Below are 16,764 nucleotides of genomic sequence, written 5' to 3' on the forward strand. Positions count from 1 at the left end.
AGGCATGCTAGGGTGAGATTTGGGGAGAATGTTCCTTAAATGCATTATGCAATAATAAATAAGGTCTGTGGTGAAAACTAATTTTTTGTTGACCTGGAAATTCTTGGAACTGTAGTCAAGTTAATTAAAGGGGAACTATCGTTAAAAAGGAAACCTTAATATAAGATTCAGCATACTGAAATAAGAAGTTTTCTACATATAATCAATTAAAAATGCTGTACCGTTTCTGAAATAATTAAGTTTATCTTCATGATCCCTCTCTCAGCATCTGTTTCCCGTCATTCTGTCTTCATACAGGAGTTGGGTGTCAGTCATTGACAGTTAGATCCAATATATCTTATAGGGGGCTCCTAGAAGATGTATTAGAGCTAGCCCTATTAAACTCACCAGAAATCCTGTCTCTCTACATGCAGGATTTTTGCAAAAGGCAGTTATTTTGTTAGATTTAGTTTGTACTGGAATCAGCCTTGGACAGCCAACATAATGCCCATGTAAATATTGGCTACACACACTCCTTACATTGTGTCCTTCAGGATATGGGAGGAGAAGTGTAACATCTTGCCTGGGTTTGAAACAGCGGTCTGCAGGTTGCTATGTAGTCTCCTTTACTGCTGTGCTACACAGGCAGACACCTAAGGTCCTGGGTCACTATTCTTGGTATCCTTGTTTTTCCTGGTAGGCATGGTGAACTCAGCTGTTTCTAATCTGGCCAGAGATGCTCAGTATTAGACATTAGTCTGGCTATATAACCCCCTGTTCTGCACTGACTCGCTGCCATTATAGATCACGTGTGCTTAGTCCTAGGTGCTCTGTTCCCTGTGATTGTTGTTCCTGTTCCTGCCCTTGTGTGACTTCCTGGTTCTGACCCCAGCTTGTTCCTGACCTTGTGTTTGCCTCACCATTCTGCTCCTGTTATCTGATTCTGACGCGGCCTATCTATGTACAGCGCCTTCCTTACTGGCTCCATCCCAGAGTATATGTTTTGCACCCTTGCCTGCCCCTGTGGGAGTACTGGATTCTCATGTGTTAAGTCCTGGTAGCACCCAAGTAGCTGAGGGCCAGGCCCAAAGCCAAAGGTGGTTGTTATAGGCAGAAGAGCATGCCATACATGAAGAAGTAAGTACAGTTGGACTGGCAGGCGGATTTTTAAAAAGCGAATATTGTGATCTCCCCCATTCCCTGTGTCAGTATCAATTTAATAGCCAAAAACCCAAACACGAAATTAAACTGCTGAAGAGCTCAGCAGCAGGAGAATATTCATTTGGATATAAAATGAAAACGGGAAGCTGGCCTGTTGTTTCCCTCTAATTAACTGGGAATTAATATTTTATTGTATTATTCACAGCAGCATTTGTTACTAGCAAGCGCTGTCTTTGGATTGTCAGACTGAAGTGTCATGCAAGGAATTAAGCCTCTTTAGGCAAGAGAGACAAAAGATATGTTAGAATTAGATAAAAGTACCTACTGTAGCTCTGTCACTGGCAAAAAGGGCAACAATCCATGGTAAAGCTGACATTTTACCCCATACCCCAGAAGGAAGAGGGTAAGTACAAGATAGTCTAGCTCCACGGGCTGCCATCCTCAGGTTTTTGTTTAGTTGAATGAAAAATCTTTCTTTGTAAAAAAAAATCTCAATAACAAAATATGTAATTAATGTATTTTTAGCTATGCAATGGAAAGCATTGTTTTGAAAGCCACAAATAGTTAAGTGACTTTGTCAACAGTGCGGTTTCTCCTTACTGCACAGATGAAAAAGCCATGGAGGATACAGTAGAGACAATCTTCCTTTCATATACATCCACCGAGACACGTCCAATAGTTTCTTTTTAAGCACATTCTTTTCCCAGAGCACTTAAATGATATAACCATCTTAGAAAAGTTAGGAGCTTAAAAAAACCTTCACATTGAGTTTGACGTGTTTTTTTTTCCCTTTTCCGACTGAAATCCTCTGCAAGCAGTCTCCCCTCTCAGTTTCCCCCGATGATATAGGTGTCAGGCTATAAAATGACATATTTAAGAAGGATCGGGAACCAGTGCAGTAATAGCCCTGTCAGCTCTCATTGAGCCGATTGCCTAACCTGTGACACTTCCCAGAGTTACCTGCCATTGATCTGTACAGGAGATAACAAAAGATATCAGATCAGGAACCTCCACCAAAGGTTAATGAATCTCTGTAATAAGGATGGATTGTCAAAACTGTAGGATTTACGCTATTCGGTGAAACTCACGTTACAAATTAGCTGACTTCTCTGTTTGATGATAACCGATATTAATTATGTCTGCTAATTTAGCTTAGTAAAAGAGATAGAAGGAAAGGATTTATTATTATAAAGATTCTGTTGATTGGGCAAGGCTATTCATCTTGTCACTCGGTGAGACCAAGGATTCATAGCTGGTAGCATTACTTGAGTTTGTACATAAGCTGCTTCAGGGATCTCAGAGAGAACAGCATGCCATAAAAATGCATCAGAAGGGCCCCCCAGAAGGAATACCGACAACATATTTTCATTTATGCTGTGCCATCCACAGGGCCTGGGGATGGCACATTTATTTGTTGAAATTGCTAGATTCCTGGGGCTGCAGCAGTCTCAGCATTAAAGTCCCAATCAGTTTGGTGCACTCGAGGTCAGGTTGATATCTGTTCCTGTTGATAGGAGCATGCTCATTAGGCACGTACGGTTCTTTGGACTTTTGCAGTGCCATCCTATGCAGTTGCTGAGCAACCAGTTAGATCATTTCTTTCATCTTCTAATTTGACGTAGGCTAATCAAACCAAGTTGCTGATTGGTTGCTATTGTTGAGCGCACTGGAATTTTATAATCTACAGAGTAGGGTTTACGATGACCAACAGCTAATGAAGTTGGTATTGAGTTGAGATTCAACATCAGATCGGTCTTCCTTGTACTTAAAAGAGTAAATAGACATGTTCCACCATTCTCACTCTTTATTATGAAATCAGGCTTTAGATGTGTAACCTTAGATTTAAGGTGGCCATAGACATAGACATCTGCTCGTTTGGTGACCAAACAAGCGGATCTCTCCCCGATGTGCCCACATTCAAGTGAGCGATATCAGGGTGATCCGATCATGGGCCCTAGGGCCCAATGATTGGATCATAATGGATCTGATTTGGACAGTTGGATCGTGGGACCGCACAGATGTGGCCGCGATCCAACGGGATTTTTTAACCTGGCCGATCAAGGTCTGGCCGACTTTTGGTCTGTCGGCAGCTTTTATCGCCCCATGTATGGGGACCTTTAGATAATAAGGGGCAGATTTACTAAGGTTCGAAATGGTAAATTAGCATTTTATTTTTGGTCAAAACTCAAACTCGAATTTGAATGTGAGATTTATCACACCTCAAACCTGGAAACAGTGCTAATTTGACTATTCTCCGTCTACAATCTGCCGAGTTCATGTAGTCAATGGCAGAGGTCCATTGAACTATGATGTTAATAGTAGTGATGAGTCACATTTTTGCCAAGTTTCACTTTGAAAATCCCATAGACTTCAATGGGAGAAAAAAAATGTTGTGCGTCAAAAATAATATTTTTTTTTCGGAGGAAAACTCGATCCAAATTTGATTTGAATTTTGGGTCGGGACAATTTGATCAAATTTTAGAGTTTTAAAAAATCCACATTACTCTAAAATTCGACTTTTGATAAATAACCCCCATAGTAGATGTGGTAGGTACTGAGTTATGCATTAAACTTGACTTAACAACCCAGTGCACTTTATATCAACGTTCAACTAAATTAGTGATATGAATTATGTTATGTAGCATGGTAACATAGTAAGATGCTGGTCATGCATTTGTCACTGTCCTCAGTTCAGTCTAAAACAGGAAAACCAGAACACACCAAACTGGTAAATGTTGCTTTTTCTCATTTCTTCTAGGTTGTGTTTTGTCTGCAGCACAATGCTTAGAATTCTTCACCAGTAACTGATCAATTAATAGCTCTTAAGTTACAACACACTATGAGCTCTCTAGAGACTTATGTTAGAAGGCAAAGAAATGTGTGGAAATGGAGACAGACCCCAGGACAGATTGCCAATATAATAGTCTTCAATTTAAAAATACAGCTAGTCCAAATTTAGTGGACCCTTTTCTGGCCACAGTTGAACAAGTCCTGTATTCTAAAGATTTGCCCAGTAGTATCTACCCAGTTGTTTTTCATGGCTGTAAAGCAAATGAACCCTCATTGGGCCACTACATAGCCTTTTCCTCTAATTACAGGGCTGTTTTAATAAACTGGCAATTTATCTGTTATAACTTTTGACTAAAGCATCCCTCAGAAACAGCAGACACCTTCTTTCAATCAGTTGCAAGAGCTCAGATAATTTTTTAAAATAAAAATTACTTGAACTTTCTATTAGATCAAATGTTCCTATGGGATATTGTTTAATAAAAAGCTGCTTTGCAATTCCAGTTCATCCGCTGCCAGCCCTGTTGGTCCAGGGAGATGTGTCTGGACCTCATGTCTACTTCAATAAGCACATACTTTTTCTTTATTTCCTGCCTTATAATCTGCAAGTTCTCCTGCTTGAGGGTTGTCCTATTACATTATTTTGGGGCAACTTTGGGGGCCCACCAATGAAATTTTCCCCCTTTAGCCCAGTGGTACCTTAAAGCACCCTATTATAACAAACAATAAACAACAATTTGCTATAACAAGGACCACAGAGGGTGTTTCACTAGTGCCCAGTACCTGGTGGGCACAGTGATGTCAACATTTCTTATTATTCTGCATAACTGCTGTGGTAATTTACCCAATACCCAAGTTCCAATCAAAGCTTGTTCACAAACAAACTAGGGGGCCTGACTGGTCTGTATAAGCTGATACACCAAACTGAAACTTTGCACATTTTTTGCATATCCCATTTAGACTGATTCATTGAGTTTAGATCTTGTCTTGGGCTGTGGGGAGGTTGCCTTCAGGAGGACGTCTACCCTGGGTACACTAACCAATATACTCTACAGCAGGATATTTACAGAAAAGAATTGTGAACGTAAACCACACATACCTGGTGTATATATATATATATATATATATATATATATATATATATATATATATATATATATATATATGAGCAAGAGCTACAGCAGGCTGCCCAGCTGCAGGCCTACCCCATTGCATCCTTTAAGTGCATGCCCATTGACTATATTCCAACACTGCCAAGAGGTGGGGATATGGATTGTCTTTTGCTTCAGAGGGAGGCCTTTTGGACTCATGAGTTGGACAGTGTGACTCCCAGCGGGTTAAATACTTACCTGCAATATAGTAGCTTTTTACCATTAAGATGAGATAATAGTAACCATTTCTGAAGTTTCACAGGCAACTTAATTGTTAACTTATATTTCAGATTGAGGGCCCTACAGTGATATATTTAATGTTATATATGGGCCACAATGTTATTACAAAAAAAATTTTTATTCGCTTGTATGATGGGCACTTTTCTCTCATGTTTGTCATGTTTTTAGATATTTTATGCAGCAATAATATATGCACTTTCTAGAAGTACTATTTATAAGCCATAGCACTTTATATTGCATATACTAAGCACCTTAAATATTGCACATAATAAGCACTTTAAATATTGCATATATCATGCACTTGTTATATTGATATGCAAAATGAGAATTGAGTCACTTCCTGTATGAATTAATGAGGGGAGGGGTATATATTTGGTGAATTGTTTGGCACATGTTTTACCTTGAGAAAGGTCAATAACACTTTTTTCAACTTTTTGCAAAACCCTGGTGTTGCTGGTCTTTCTTTCTATATATATATATGAGCAAGAGCTACAGCAGGCTGTCCAGCTGCAGGCCTACGAGCTGGATATGGTCTTCTCAATCTTTAAGTAGTCCATCAGTCTATATAAAGCTCCATACACTTATTTGCAAGACATCAACATTTTATATAATCCAGTCCAATGAGAAATAATCAGGCCCACTACAGGTATGTACCCTGTTATCCAGAATGATTTCCAGATAAGGGGTCTTTCCAAAATTTGGATTTGCATAGTTTAGCCTAATAAAAAAAATCAGTGGGTTTGCCTCCAATAAGGATTAATGATATCTTAGATAGGATCAAATATAAGCTACTGTTTTATTATTACCTAGAAATACGTTTTAAAAATGTGAATGATTTGATTAAAATGGAGTCTATGAGAGGGCCTTCCTATAATTCAAATCTTTCTGCATAACAGGTTTCCGGAAGACGGATCCTATGCCTGTACATGTAAAAAGTTTAATAGCACAGAGCTAGAAGAAGAAAGCTAAAAAAAAATGGCTGAACTATAAATGTACTGTATAAATGTCAGTAAAGAAAGGTGATTGTAGACTTATTCTGAAATGTATATGTAATGGACAAAGTAAGCTGATCGACATTTTCTTGTGAGTAGGATATTGCTTTGTTTGTGTTACCCTTACTTCACAGGTCACATGAGCCAATTAACAGACAGAGTTGTGTCTTTTGCTTCCACACTTCTTCCTGTTAGTTAGAGTTGTAGTATTTCTGGTCAGGTGATCTCTGAGGCAGCACACAGACCATCACAAAATGGCGGTTCAAGGCAAGAGATGTAAAAGGGCAAGATTTACTTAAATATATAGACCAGTTTGGTAAGAATCTTTAATATGACACTTAATATGATGTAATCTATTTGTTGCTTAAGTGTTCATTTTGGGGTATAGTTTTCCTTTAACGGATGATTTAAATGATTTGTGTTGTTAAGAGTAAAATAATCAGAAGCCTACCAAGCCATATTGCCATGGGCAGTGCTGTCAAGGTGACAAAGGAGCTCCAGGGACTGGGCGTTGCTTGATGTATCATCGGGGGATTCGTGATTGCCTCCCTGCAGTTCCTTGGGTATCCTCCACACTGCGGCACATGTCATGACTTTGCTATCTGAAACTAAATAAAGGAATAAAGAAGTCAGCAGTGGCTAGAGAACACATTAGGAGCTATGATGCATCGGTATTCACAAGCACAGCAACCATGCGCATCTGCTGCTTAAAATATTTAAGACCATTTTTTTTTTGTTATAAGCCACAGAATGCAGAAATGAGATAGAGGCAAAACCCTGAAGTCGGCAATCAGTCCTCTGCAGAACTCCTAATTAGCATATGTTTAACCCAGTTTCCCCATGTTTTGATGCCAGCGTTCGCGTCTTAATGAAATTTTAATTCATTTGGTGTTGGGGAAAAAAACAGAATTCTGTTAAACCATCAGACTTGTACTTTGTTTTTTTGTTGTTATGCAAATACGCAAATGATGAAAACTGCCTTTTGTCAGGCACAACATTTGTAAGGCGTATTTATAACTCAATTACCAGAATTAGCGTTTGCGCATGGCTACTTTAGTCAGAAATTTCATAGATAGAATGTTCTGGGGTGCACAATATTCACTGGGGGGCTAAGGAGGGCACTTTCCTCCTCCACAAAAAAACCCACCAATTGTGGTTTTAAGAACCACAATGGGTGGTACTTAAAATGGTCACAGCAAGTGCTGTTTCTGGGCCCCTCTCCTAATTATAATGCAAAACAGGTCTGGACTGGGAGTCAAAATAGGCCCTGGCATTCAGAGTACAGAGAGGCCCAATCAGCTCCCCACCAGCCCACTAAATAGTAGACTTTCTATTGCATCTTACGGCAGCCCCTCTGGAATTTGCCAGAACCCACAGATTGCCAGACCTGTTGCAAAACTCCCTAGCAACTGTAGCCTCATACTTGTTACTTTGAATCTTTTTTGAGCCTCAGTCTGGTCACATGAAGCTCTGTGCTTGAGAAAATGGCTCAGTGGGGGAGAAATGATTTGTTTGGGTGGTGTGTTGTAAAGACTGAGGGGCCGATTTACGAACATTTGGATTTCTCTTATTTCACTAACCTCTAAAAAATGTGTTTTTTTTTAAATATTTTTTAATATTAAGTGTAAATATTAAGTGTAAAAAACACAAAAACCTTTAATACAAAAATCTGTGAGTTCGTATAGAAATCATTGGAAGCTGCATTGCTCTTAGTGGACCATTTTTAATCAGTTTGGACTTTTAGATGTATTCACTTTTTTTTCTCTAGGTTTTCGTATTTTTTTGTGTATCGTCCAACATGTTTTTTGTGAGTTTAATCTTGGCTTCAAAAACCTCTAAAACTGGCTCTGGAAGCATGTATATTTAAGGGTGCATGATTGTGTAGTAAGCGGAGTCCTGCAGCGGGTCGGGCACCCGCGGGTTACCCGCAAAAACCTGCGGGTTGCAGGTAGAAGTTTCGGGGGCTGGTCAGCGGTTCTCTGGGTTTGCGGGTCGTGAGTCGGGTCGTGGGTCTTCCTGTTTTACTCCTTTTTTCTGATCACACCTACTTCTAATGAGGTCACTTCTGGTTTACAATGACAGCACGTCCTGTTTCCTGATGGTCAGCGGGTCGCGGATAAGGTCCTTGCGGATCTGGTAGCGGGTCCAAGAGGGTAAGTATGTGGGTCGGGTTTGGTTTTAATAAATTGGTTCCATGCAGGACTCTAGTAAGCAGGGCAGCATGGCTATCCAAGGCTGCTATACCAAGGGAACTCACCAAATCTCAGTCTGAGGAACTCTGTATTTATTTGTTAGAAGATTTATTTAGATAGAGTTAGAGTTTATTTTTTGGATACCCCTTCCCAAAAAGGGCTACATTCAGTTCGCTGAGAGAATCTTCAAAAAACTCCACTGAAGTATATAGGAAAATCTCAAATTGAATCAGGAGAAAAGTTTTTCTCTTAGTGCACTCTCATATTTGGATTTGGTCTCCCCACTGATTGGCACTAAGTACCTCAAGCTTAAAGCTGCTCATGTCATTTTGTTTTTTGGTCGGGGGCGCAATGTATTTATACTGATTTGGGAGACTCTGATAATGTGTTCCTATGAATCAGCTGAGCAACAGGCAATGTAATGTGGTTCGGCTTTTTGTGGAACTGTAACTTGTACATACATTACACAGGTATGGGACCTGTTATCCAGAATCCAGACAAAGATGCGGTTTTACGCAGCATGTCTTTCTGTAATTTGGACCTCCATAGCTTGAATCTACTAAAAAATAATTGAGACATGAATTCAACCCAATACAAATGTTTCTCCTCCAATAAGGATTAAATATATCTTTGCTGGGATCAAGTACAAGGTACTGTTTTATTATTACAGAGAAAAGGGAAATAATTTTTAAAAATTAGAATTATTTGCTTAAAATTGGTCTACGGGAAACGGCCTTCTGTTTATTCAGAGCTTTTGAAATAAAGGATCCCATACCTGTATATATATTTCTTATTAGGTGCTTACAATTATGTACGGTATCTTTAAAGGATACTGTTGCGGGAATTTTTTTTTATCAAAACGCATCAATTAATAGTGTTTTTTAAAAGAGCAACATTTTTTTAGATTTAATTTTGAAATTTGACATGGGCCTAGACCTACGGGTATATTTATCAGAGTGAAGTTAGAGATCACCACAGTCCACTCATGTGAAATTCCACCACTCTCCATTCTTTTCTATGTGATTTTTAAAAGACTATTTATCAATGGGTGAAAGTGAAAGTTCACCCTTTGATAAATATGCATGTAAAAATCCCATAGAAATTAAAAAATCGGGCAGTTAGATTTTTCGTACAATCCAGGACTGCATCAGCTAGTTGATGCGGTTCTGCGACCTGTCAGAGCCCATTCGTAGTATCGTAATCCGATCGTTCAGCCCTAGGTCCAAACATTCGGATTCATCTGATATCGCCCAGTCGTTAGTGGGCATATCGGGTCAAGATCCGCTCATTTGTCGACCTTGCCAAATAAGAGGATCTTATAGTGTATGGCCACCTTTATAGATAGATTATAGATATATTTGTGTATATAGACATAGGTTTTGTATGGTCGGTTCTGGCCTGTATTGCAGGTATGCTATAAGACCAGACCAACTTTAAGGCATGGACTCATCTCAAAACAATATAAACAACTGCTCTTCTCCAATTGACCCATTGCAGAGTTCAGATAATAAAGCACATCATCCTTTTTGTTTCATCCTCTTCTTCCCTTGGAACTGCTTTGATTAGTTGGGGCACAGACTCTAGGGATATTTGCTCATGATTCTTGCAATATTTCCCATGGTGTTAAGCTGGCCAATCGCTTGGCCCTAGAGAGAAACAATCAGACACAATGACTGGGATACAGGGTGATAAATATCTGTTTGACTGAGTGCCCCATACACAGGCAGATAAGGTCTGAAGGAACCAAATCGCAGCTAAAATCTGCCTGTGTATGGCCTTCTTTACACTTTAATCATTCATATATAGTGATGAATGACTTTATTCGCCAGTCGCAAATTCGCAGCGAATTTTCGCGTTTTGCCACTGGCGAACAAATTCACAAATTTTGACGCTGGTGACAGTTCCGACGTTGGCAACATTTAAACGGACACACAATGACTTTTATATGCGTCAAAAGTCACCGGCGTCAATTTTGTTGCCAGCGTCAAAAATCCAGTTTCACCCCTCACTACTCATATACATATTCCTACCTAATGGCAGAGACACACGGGAAGATTCAGGCAGATTTAGTCAACCGGCGACTAATCGCCTCTTCTCCAGGCAACTAATCTCCCTGAAAAGCCTTCCCGTGTGCTAGAATCCAAATCGCCAGCGCGATGCCACACGGAGCGCTTCATTTTCCGAAAACGAATCACTCTGAATGCCATCCAGTCGGTGATTTAGATTGTAGCCGGCGGGGAGGCAGTTCTGGGAGTTTAGTCGCCAAAAGAAAGTGATTTGTCGCTGGGTGATTAATCTCCCCAGTAGCTTTGTGTGCCCCTGCCCTAAACCTCCAGATTGTGTTTATCCAGAACAGGGTTGCCAACCCCCTCCACACAGGGCTCGGAATTGAGGACAGTGCGTAAGCATACCCTGGCAGCCAATCAGAGTAAATTAATGATAACACATTCCTTTAAGAAGGGGGCAATTTTTTAACTTGCTTATATTGTGAAAATAATTTAATTTGCAAAGTCCAACCATTTCCCCAACCCTTTAAGAACTGCAGGAACAAGGTTAAACAATAGACACAGAGGGTGGAGAGCACAGCTCCCTACCCATTAACTGATTATAGGAGCAAAAAAATATACATTTTGATCATTTTGACTCAAAGTGAACACTTGGAAATCCTGTATACCTCTGTCTATGGCAAATACAGGCAGTTCTGACGAATGCATATTGCAATAAGTCTAAACAGCATTCAGGGAAAGAATGGTAAAGCGTTTGAGAAACGTGGACTGGTATTTTGCACCTTCTTTTTCTGCTTGGATAGAAAGGATTAAAACACATTGTGTTGGATATTGTACATAAAGGATATGGCGGATAACTGGCCTGGATTCTGATTATAGCTGTGTGGGGACTCATTAGTTGGCATTACAACTCACAGCTGTTCAATCATCCGCCTTTTGTTCCTTACAGCTCCCCATGCTGGGTAACCCTCCGACTGCCAGATTCGCTGCTGCAACGTGTATTTGCCATAGTTCTGAGCTCTCGCCGTCTTTTCAGGTTGGGGGGGAAAGTGCCAGATAAGCGATTTTCTATCAGTCTAATCGCACTCGCATTTCACCAGCGAGGGGTTGATGACAATGTCATTTAATGCGGTGTTCCGGCTTCAGGGGAAAAAAAAGGGGGAGGAAATTGATTTCAGCGATGATTTGGGATGTTTCCTACCTGTTAGTACTGATCATTGGAACAGGATTATGCAGACACATTGGGAAGTGCACAGCCATTAGTAGCCACATGAAACAGCAGCACCACCTTGGTACACAAAGCATTTTGATTACGGCTACTGAGTCCAAACGCTGCAATAAATGGAATTACAAACAGTCTGACTAAAATTGTAGCAAGAAAACACACAGATGCTTGTTTTTAAGCAACATGTCCAAAGGCTACTTGTAGTAAGCAATCATAGCCTAACAATCATTCCTAACTAGGAAAAACTATTTTAAACAGGTTCTTACACATAACCAACCTCCTAGGTTGTGTATCTGCTGGTCAGTGACCTCCTGTTGTCCCCTGGAAGCAGCCACAACTGGTTGGAGGACTTGTCCAAGGCACATTGCTTGTCTCTGACTATTCCGTTTAGAAATATTGAGTAAAACATTGATCCCCAACCAGTGGCTCGTGGGCAATATGTTGCTCCCCGACCGCTTGAATGTTGCTCCCCTGTGGCCTAAAAACAGGTGCTTATTTTTTAATTACTGGCTTGTAGGCAAGTTTTGGTTGTATAAAAAAAAGGTTTACTACCAAAATAAGCCTCCTGTAGACTGACAGTCCATATAGGGGCTACCAAATGGCCAATCACATCCCTTATTCAGCACCCCCCAGGAACATTTTTCATGCTTGCATTGCTCCCCAATTCTTTTTAAATCTTAATGTTGCTCACAGGTAAAAGAAATGTTGGGGACCCCTGGAGTAAATCATTCTGCCTGAGATATTGTCATGGGAAAACATGATTTTTTTTTTCAGACCGCATTAGCTGGATTGAACTGGATTCCATTCTCAAAAGAACAAACAGATGTTTTTATATTTTATTTTGAAATTTGACATGGAGCTAGACATGTTGTCAGTTTCCCAGCTGCCCCCAGTCATGTGCTCTGATAAACTTCAGTCACTCTTTACTGCTGTACTGCAAATATCAGTGATATCACCCCCTCCCCCCAGCAGCCTACCAAGAGAACAATGGGAAGATAACCAGATAGTAGTTCCCTAACACAAGATAACAGCTCCGTGGTAGATCTATGAACAGCACTCAATAGTAAAAATCCATGTCCCACTGTGACACCTTCGGTTACATTAAGTAGGAGAAACAATAGTCTGTCAGAAAGCAGTTCCATAGTGCAGCACTGACACTTTCTGAAAGCAAATGACCAGGCAAAATGAACTGAGATGGTGCCTATTACAACTAATAAAAATACACTTATTGGTTCAGGAATGAAATTTAATATGGTAGAGAGAATTATTTGCAGTGTAAACAGTGTAATTTAGAAATAAAAACGGCATTGTAAAAATCACGAAAGAATCGCTTTAAATACGTGTTGTTAAAGGAGAACCAAAGCTTAACAAATACATAGGCTGCAAATGCTGCACATTATGTTTTGGGGTTCTGTACCAGCCCAAGGCAGCACAGCCCAGGTGACCCCAGAAGCTCCCCATCTTTTCTTCAGCTGATTCTCAGCACATGCTCTGGGCTGCTGTCACTTACCTGAGCTTAGGAATGACTCTCAATGTGCTGTGTATATACAAAATATAAAAGTCACAGTACTAGACTGATTAGTTTATATTCCAATTATAGGGCAGCTCAGAATCAGCAATGATTAATCAGCCCTGTGGCATCAGCTTATATGACTGACAAACCTCATTTTCTGTTTGATGATTTGAGACAACCCCTAAGCTTATCTCATGAACAGCTGCCAACTGAGCATGTGCAGTGCCACGGACACTACTAACAAAATCCAAGATGGCGACCCCCTGTGCAGAACTGTAAAGGCCTGGATCATTACTAGATACAGTGTTCAGTATATAAACTATGTTCAGTATTTAAAATACTGCATTTCTGACCATATTCATTTTATGGATTCAGTTTGGTAAAACAGACTAAACAACTGGAAATTATCCTGGATTCTCTACTTCTGTCAGCGCCTGTGTTTAATCAAATTGGTGGAAGCTGCCATATTATACCTAAGCTACATAAGAGATTTGTTAGATCGACAGATTGCATACTACGAGTCGGATGCAGGGCTGAATTTACATAGTGGGCTCCACTAGGCCCACTGCCGTTTGTCGCCCCTCCCCTTTATTCATGCGAATTTTCATCACCTGGACTGGAGCAATGGGTATTGGGGCACAGAAAATGTAAAAAACTATTGTATCTCCAGTGTTTTTGAACCAATATGGGTGTGGTTGGGCAGCATGCCGCCCCCCTTAGGCCCGGGCCTAGGTGGCCTTTCCACAAATCTGGGTCTGGTCGGATGGAGTCGAACTTGTCCAAATATAATGGGACTGAATGAAAAATACACTATAAGGAAGACTTGCTATCTGACACAACATTCCTCACAGAAGGAAATACATCAGGGGTGTCCAACCTTTTGGCTTCCCTGGGCCACATTGGAAAAAGAAAAATGTTCTGGGGCCACACTCGAAATACACTTATACACATACGCTAATATTTGATTTATTTTATTGTAAAAGTAAAAGAAAAGAGGGTATCATAAACCTAGTGGGATTTTTGACATGTGTTTGAGAAACTAATGTATCAGTATCTGGTTCAATGGAAGTAGTTGCAATTCTCAGTGAATTCTCAAGGTGCTCATCAGATAATTTGGTTCTAATTTTTCTCTTAGTGTGTTCATTCTTGAAAAAGTTGCTCACAAATGTAGGCGCTGCATATATCCCTAGCATAGTGGGCAATGCCGCTGAAGAATACTTACTTGCCTTTGTAAGTAACCGAACGCTCACTTGATAAATGCTTTTCCTGCTCTAGAAAGCCCATGTCAAATTTAAACCACACATGCACACAATTAGCGACCGCATACATTCGATCTCTGTGCGTGACATTGCAACATGACGTTTCCTATATTGGCGTATGTTCAAGCTGGGCCGCATTCAGGGGCGTAACTACAGAGGAAGCAGACCCTGCGGCTGCAGGGGGGCCGATGAGGTATAGGGGCCTATGAGGCCCTAATTAATGAGAAATGTCAATATATATTGGTAAAACAGGACAACCTCTGGAAATGTTGGGGGCCCTAAAATAGGGATGCACCGAATCCAGGATTTGGTTCGGGATTCGGCCTTTTTCAGCAGGATTCGGATTCGGCCGAATCCTTCTGTCCAGCCGAACCGAATCCAAATCCTAATTTGCATATGCAAATTAGGGGCGGGAGGGAAATTGCATGACTTTTTGTCAGAAAACAAGGAAGTAAAAAATGTTTTCCCCTTACCACCACTAATTTGCATATGCAAATTAGGGTTCGGATTCGGTTCGGTATTCGGCCGAATCTTTCACGAAGGATTCGGGGGTTCGGCCAAATCCAAAAAAGTGGATTCGGTGCATCCCTACCCTAAAATTAATTTGCTGTGGGGCCTAGTAGCATCAAGTTACTCCACTGGCCGCATTCATATTCATCCTGGGCCGCATGTGGCCCTCAGGCTGCAGGTTGGACACCCCTGGAATACATCATCTGAATCCAAAAGATTTTTTTTTTTTCTCATTGAAATACATTGACTGTTGGATGTAGATGCATGAACAAGATACACATTGGACTTTATCTGAACCAACTTTACATGACACGGGGAATCAGATTTCGCAACAAGTATTCTGTGCCGTTGCCTGTCAAGATTTTGAGATTCAGATAAAGCCTGACCCACAAAATCTGATCATAATTTCTAATGTAGTTTAGCCCTTAGTTTAGCCGTTCTGTTGAGGATTTATGGACAGTTTCCACAATGCAAATCATTAAAATGAGGGGGTCTTCCATTTATAGGGAACGTTTTTAACAGATAAAAGGTCTGATGTTGGGGCATCACAGTCTTGGTGGGCCCTTAGCAATTGCCCATTTATTAAAACAGCCCTGAAGTTATTAGTAGGGCTTATTTATCAACACTTGCAACATTTGCCCATGGGCAGTAATTCATAGCAACCAACAGTGATGTAACGTGGAAACCGCGGGCCTGGGTGCAGGATTACCTGTGTAACCACCTCAAAATTATAACTAACTATCCAAAATGCCAATACAGGTATGAGAGTTGTTATTCAGAATGCTTGGGACCTGGGGTTTTTGGATAACGTATCTTTCCGTAATTTGGATCTTTTATACCTTAAGGGGGTTGTTTATTAACGTTCGAGTTGTGTTTTCCACGAAAATTCGCGTTTTCGAGGTTTTTTTCAGGTTAAATAAAAAACTAGAATTATACCACGACCCTGGAAATAGCTTGAATCCAAAAATACACCATCTAAAACTTGTCAAGGTCATATAGAAGTCAATGGAAGAGGTCCCTTGAACCATTTGAAGATGTTAAGAGCCTTCAAGATGTTTGAGTTTTTTTTCCGGAGGGTTTTGCCCAAAAAATTTTAGTTTTTTCACTGAACTTGCTGAATTGAGTTTCTTCCATTCGAGTTTTTTCTTGAATTAGAAACCATTTAAGTTGTGAGTTCATTCGAGCTATGAAAAACTCAACCTTTGATAAATAACCCCTTAAAGTCCACTAGAAAATTAAGTAAACATTAAATAAACCTAATAGGCTGGTTTTGCTTCCAAAAAGAATTAATTACATCTTAGTTTGGCTCAAGTAGAAGGTACTTTTTTTATTATTACAGAGAAAAAAGGAAATAGTTTTTAAAAATTAAAAATGGAATTTACGGGAGAAGGTCTTTTCGTAATTCAGAGCTTTCTGGATAATGGGTTTCCAGATAACGGATCCCGTACTTGAGACAAGGTCATAAGTTAGAGATGATAACTGATGCACTCGGCAATTGGAAAGGGTGTGGGTGTTTAAACGCAACTGTCATGCAGATATATTTTGAGTGAATTTATTTAATCTCTTTTCCCTTTTCTGGTCATTTAATGATTCCCTCCCTCCCATGTGCAACCTTGAAAGGTAACTTGTAATGCTTTGTGCTTGACGGCTGCCTACAGACATCCACGATGGAGCAGTAAACAGCAGAGCTGGCGCTTTGATGTGCGAGGGAAGTGCATGGCCAGCTGGCTGCGGTTAATCTGTTGCCCA

At 40.3% G+C, this 16,764-nt stretch overlaps 1 protein-coding gene across 3 annotated transcripts in view; it reads right to left on the reverse strand.

The window, feature by feature from the left end:
- eipr1.L (EARP complex and GARP complex interacting protein 1 L homeolog) overlaps nt 1-16,764 on the reverse strand; it is a 118,319-nt gene that overhangs the window by 58,180 nt on the left and 43,375 nt on the right. Inside the window, exons 1-2 of one of the 3 annotated variants that reach the window (XM_041562336.1) lie at nt 11,710-11,783; nt 6,762-6,918 (exon numbers count right to left, since the gene is read on the reverse strand). In XM_041562336.1, the coding sequence (XP_041418270.1) occupies nt 6,762-6,901 (140 nt within the window). In that variant the 5' untranslated portion in view covers nt 6,902-6,918; nt 11,710-11,783. 3 annotated transcript variants of the gene reach the window in all.

This window comes from Xenopus laevis, chromosome 5L, assembly GCF_017654675.1.
Source record: "Xenopus laevis strain J_2021 chromosome 5L, Xenopus_laevis_v10.1, whole genome shotgun sequence".
NCBI classification, from domain to species: domain Eukaryota; kingdom Metazoa; phylum Chordata; class Amphibia; order Anura; family Pipidae; genus Xenopus; species Xenopus laevis.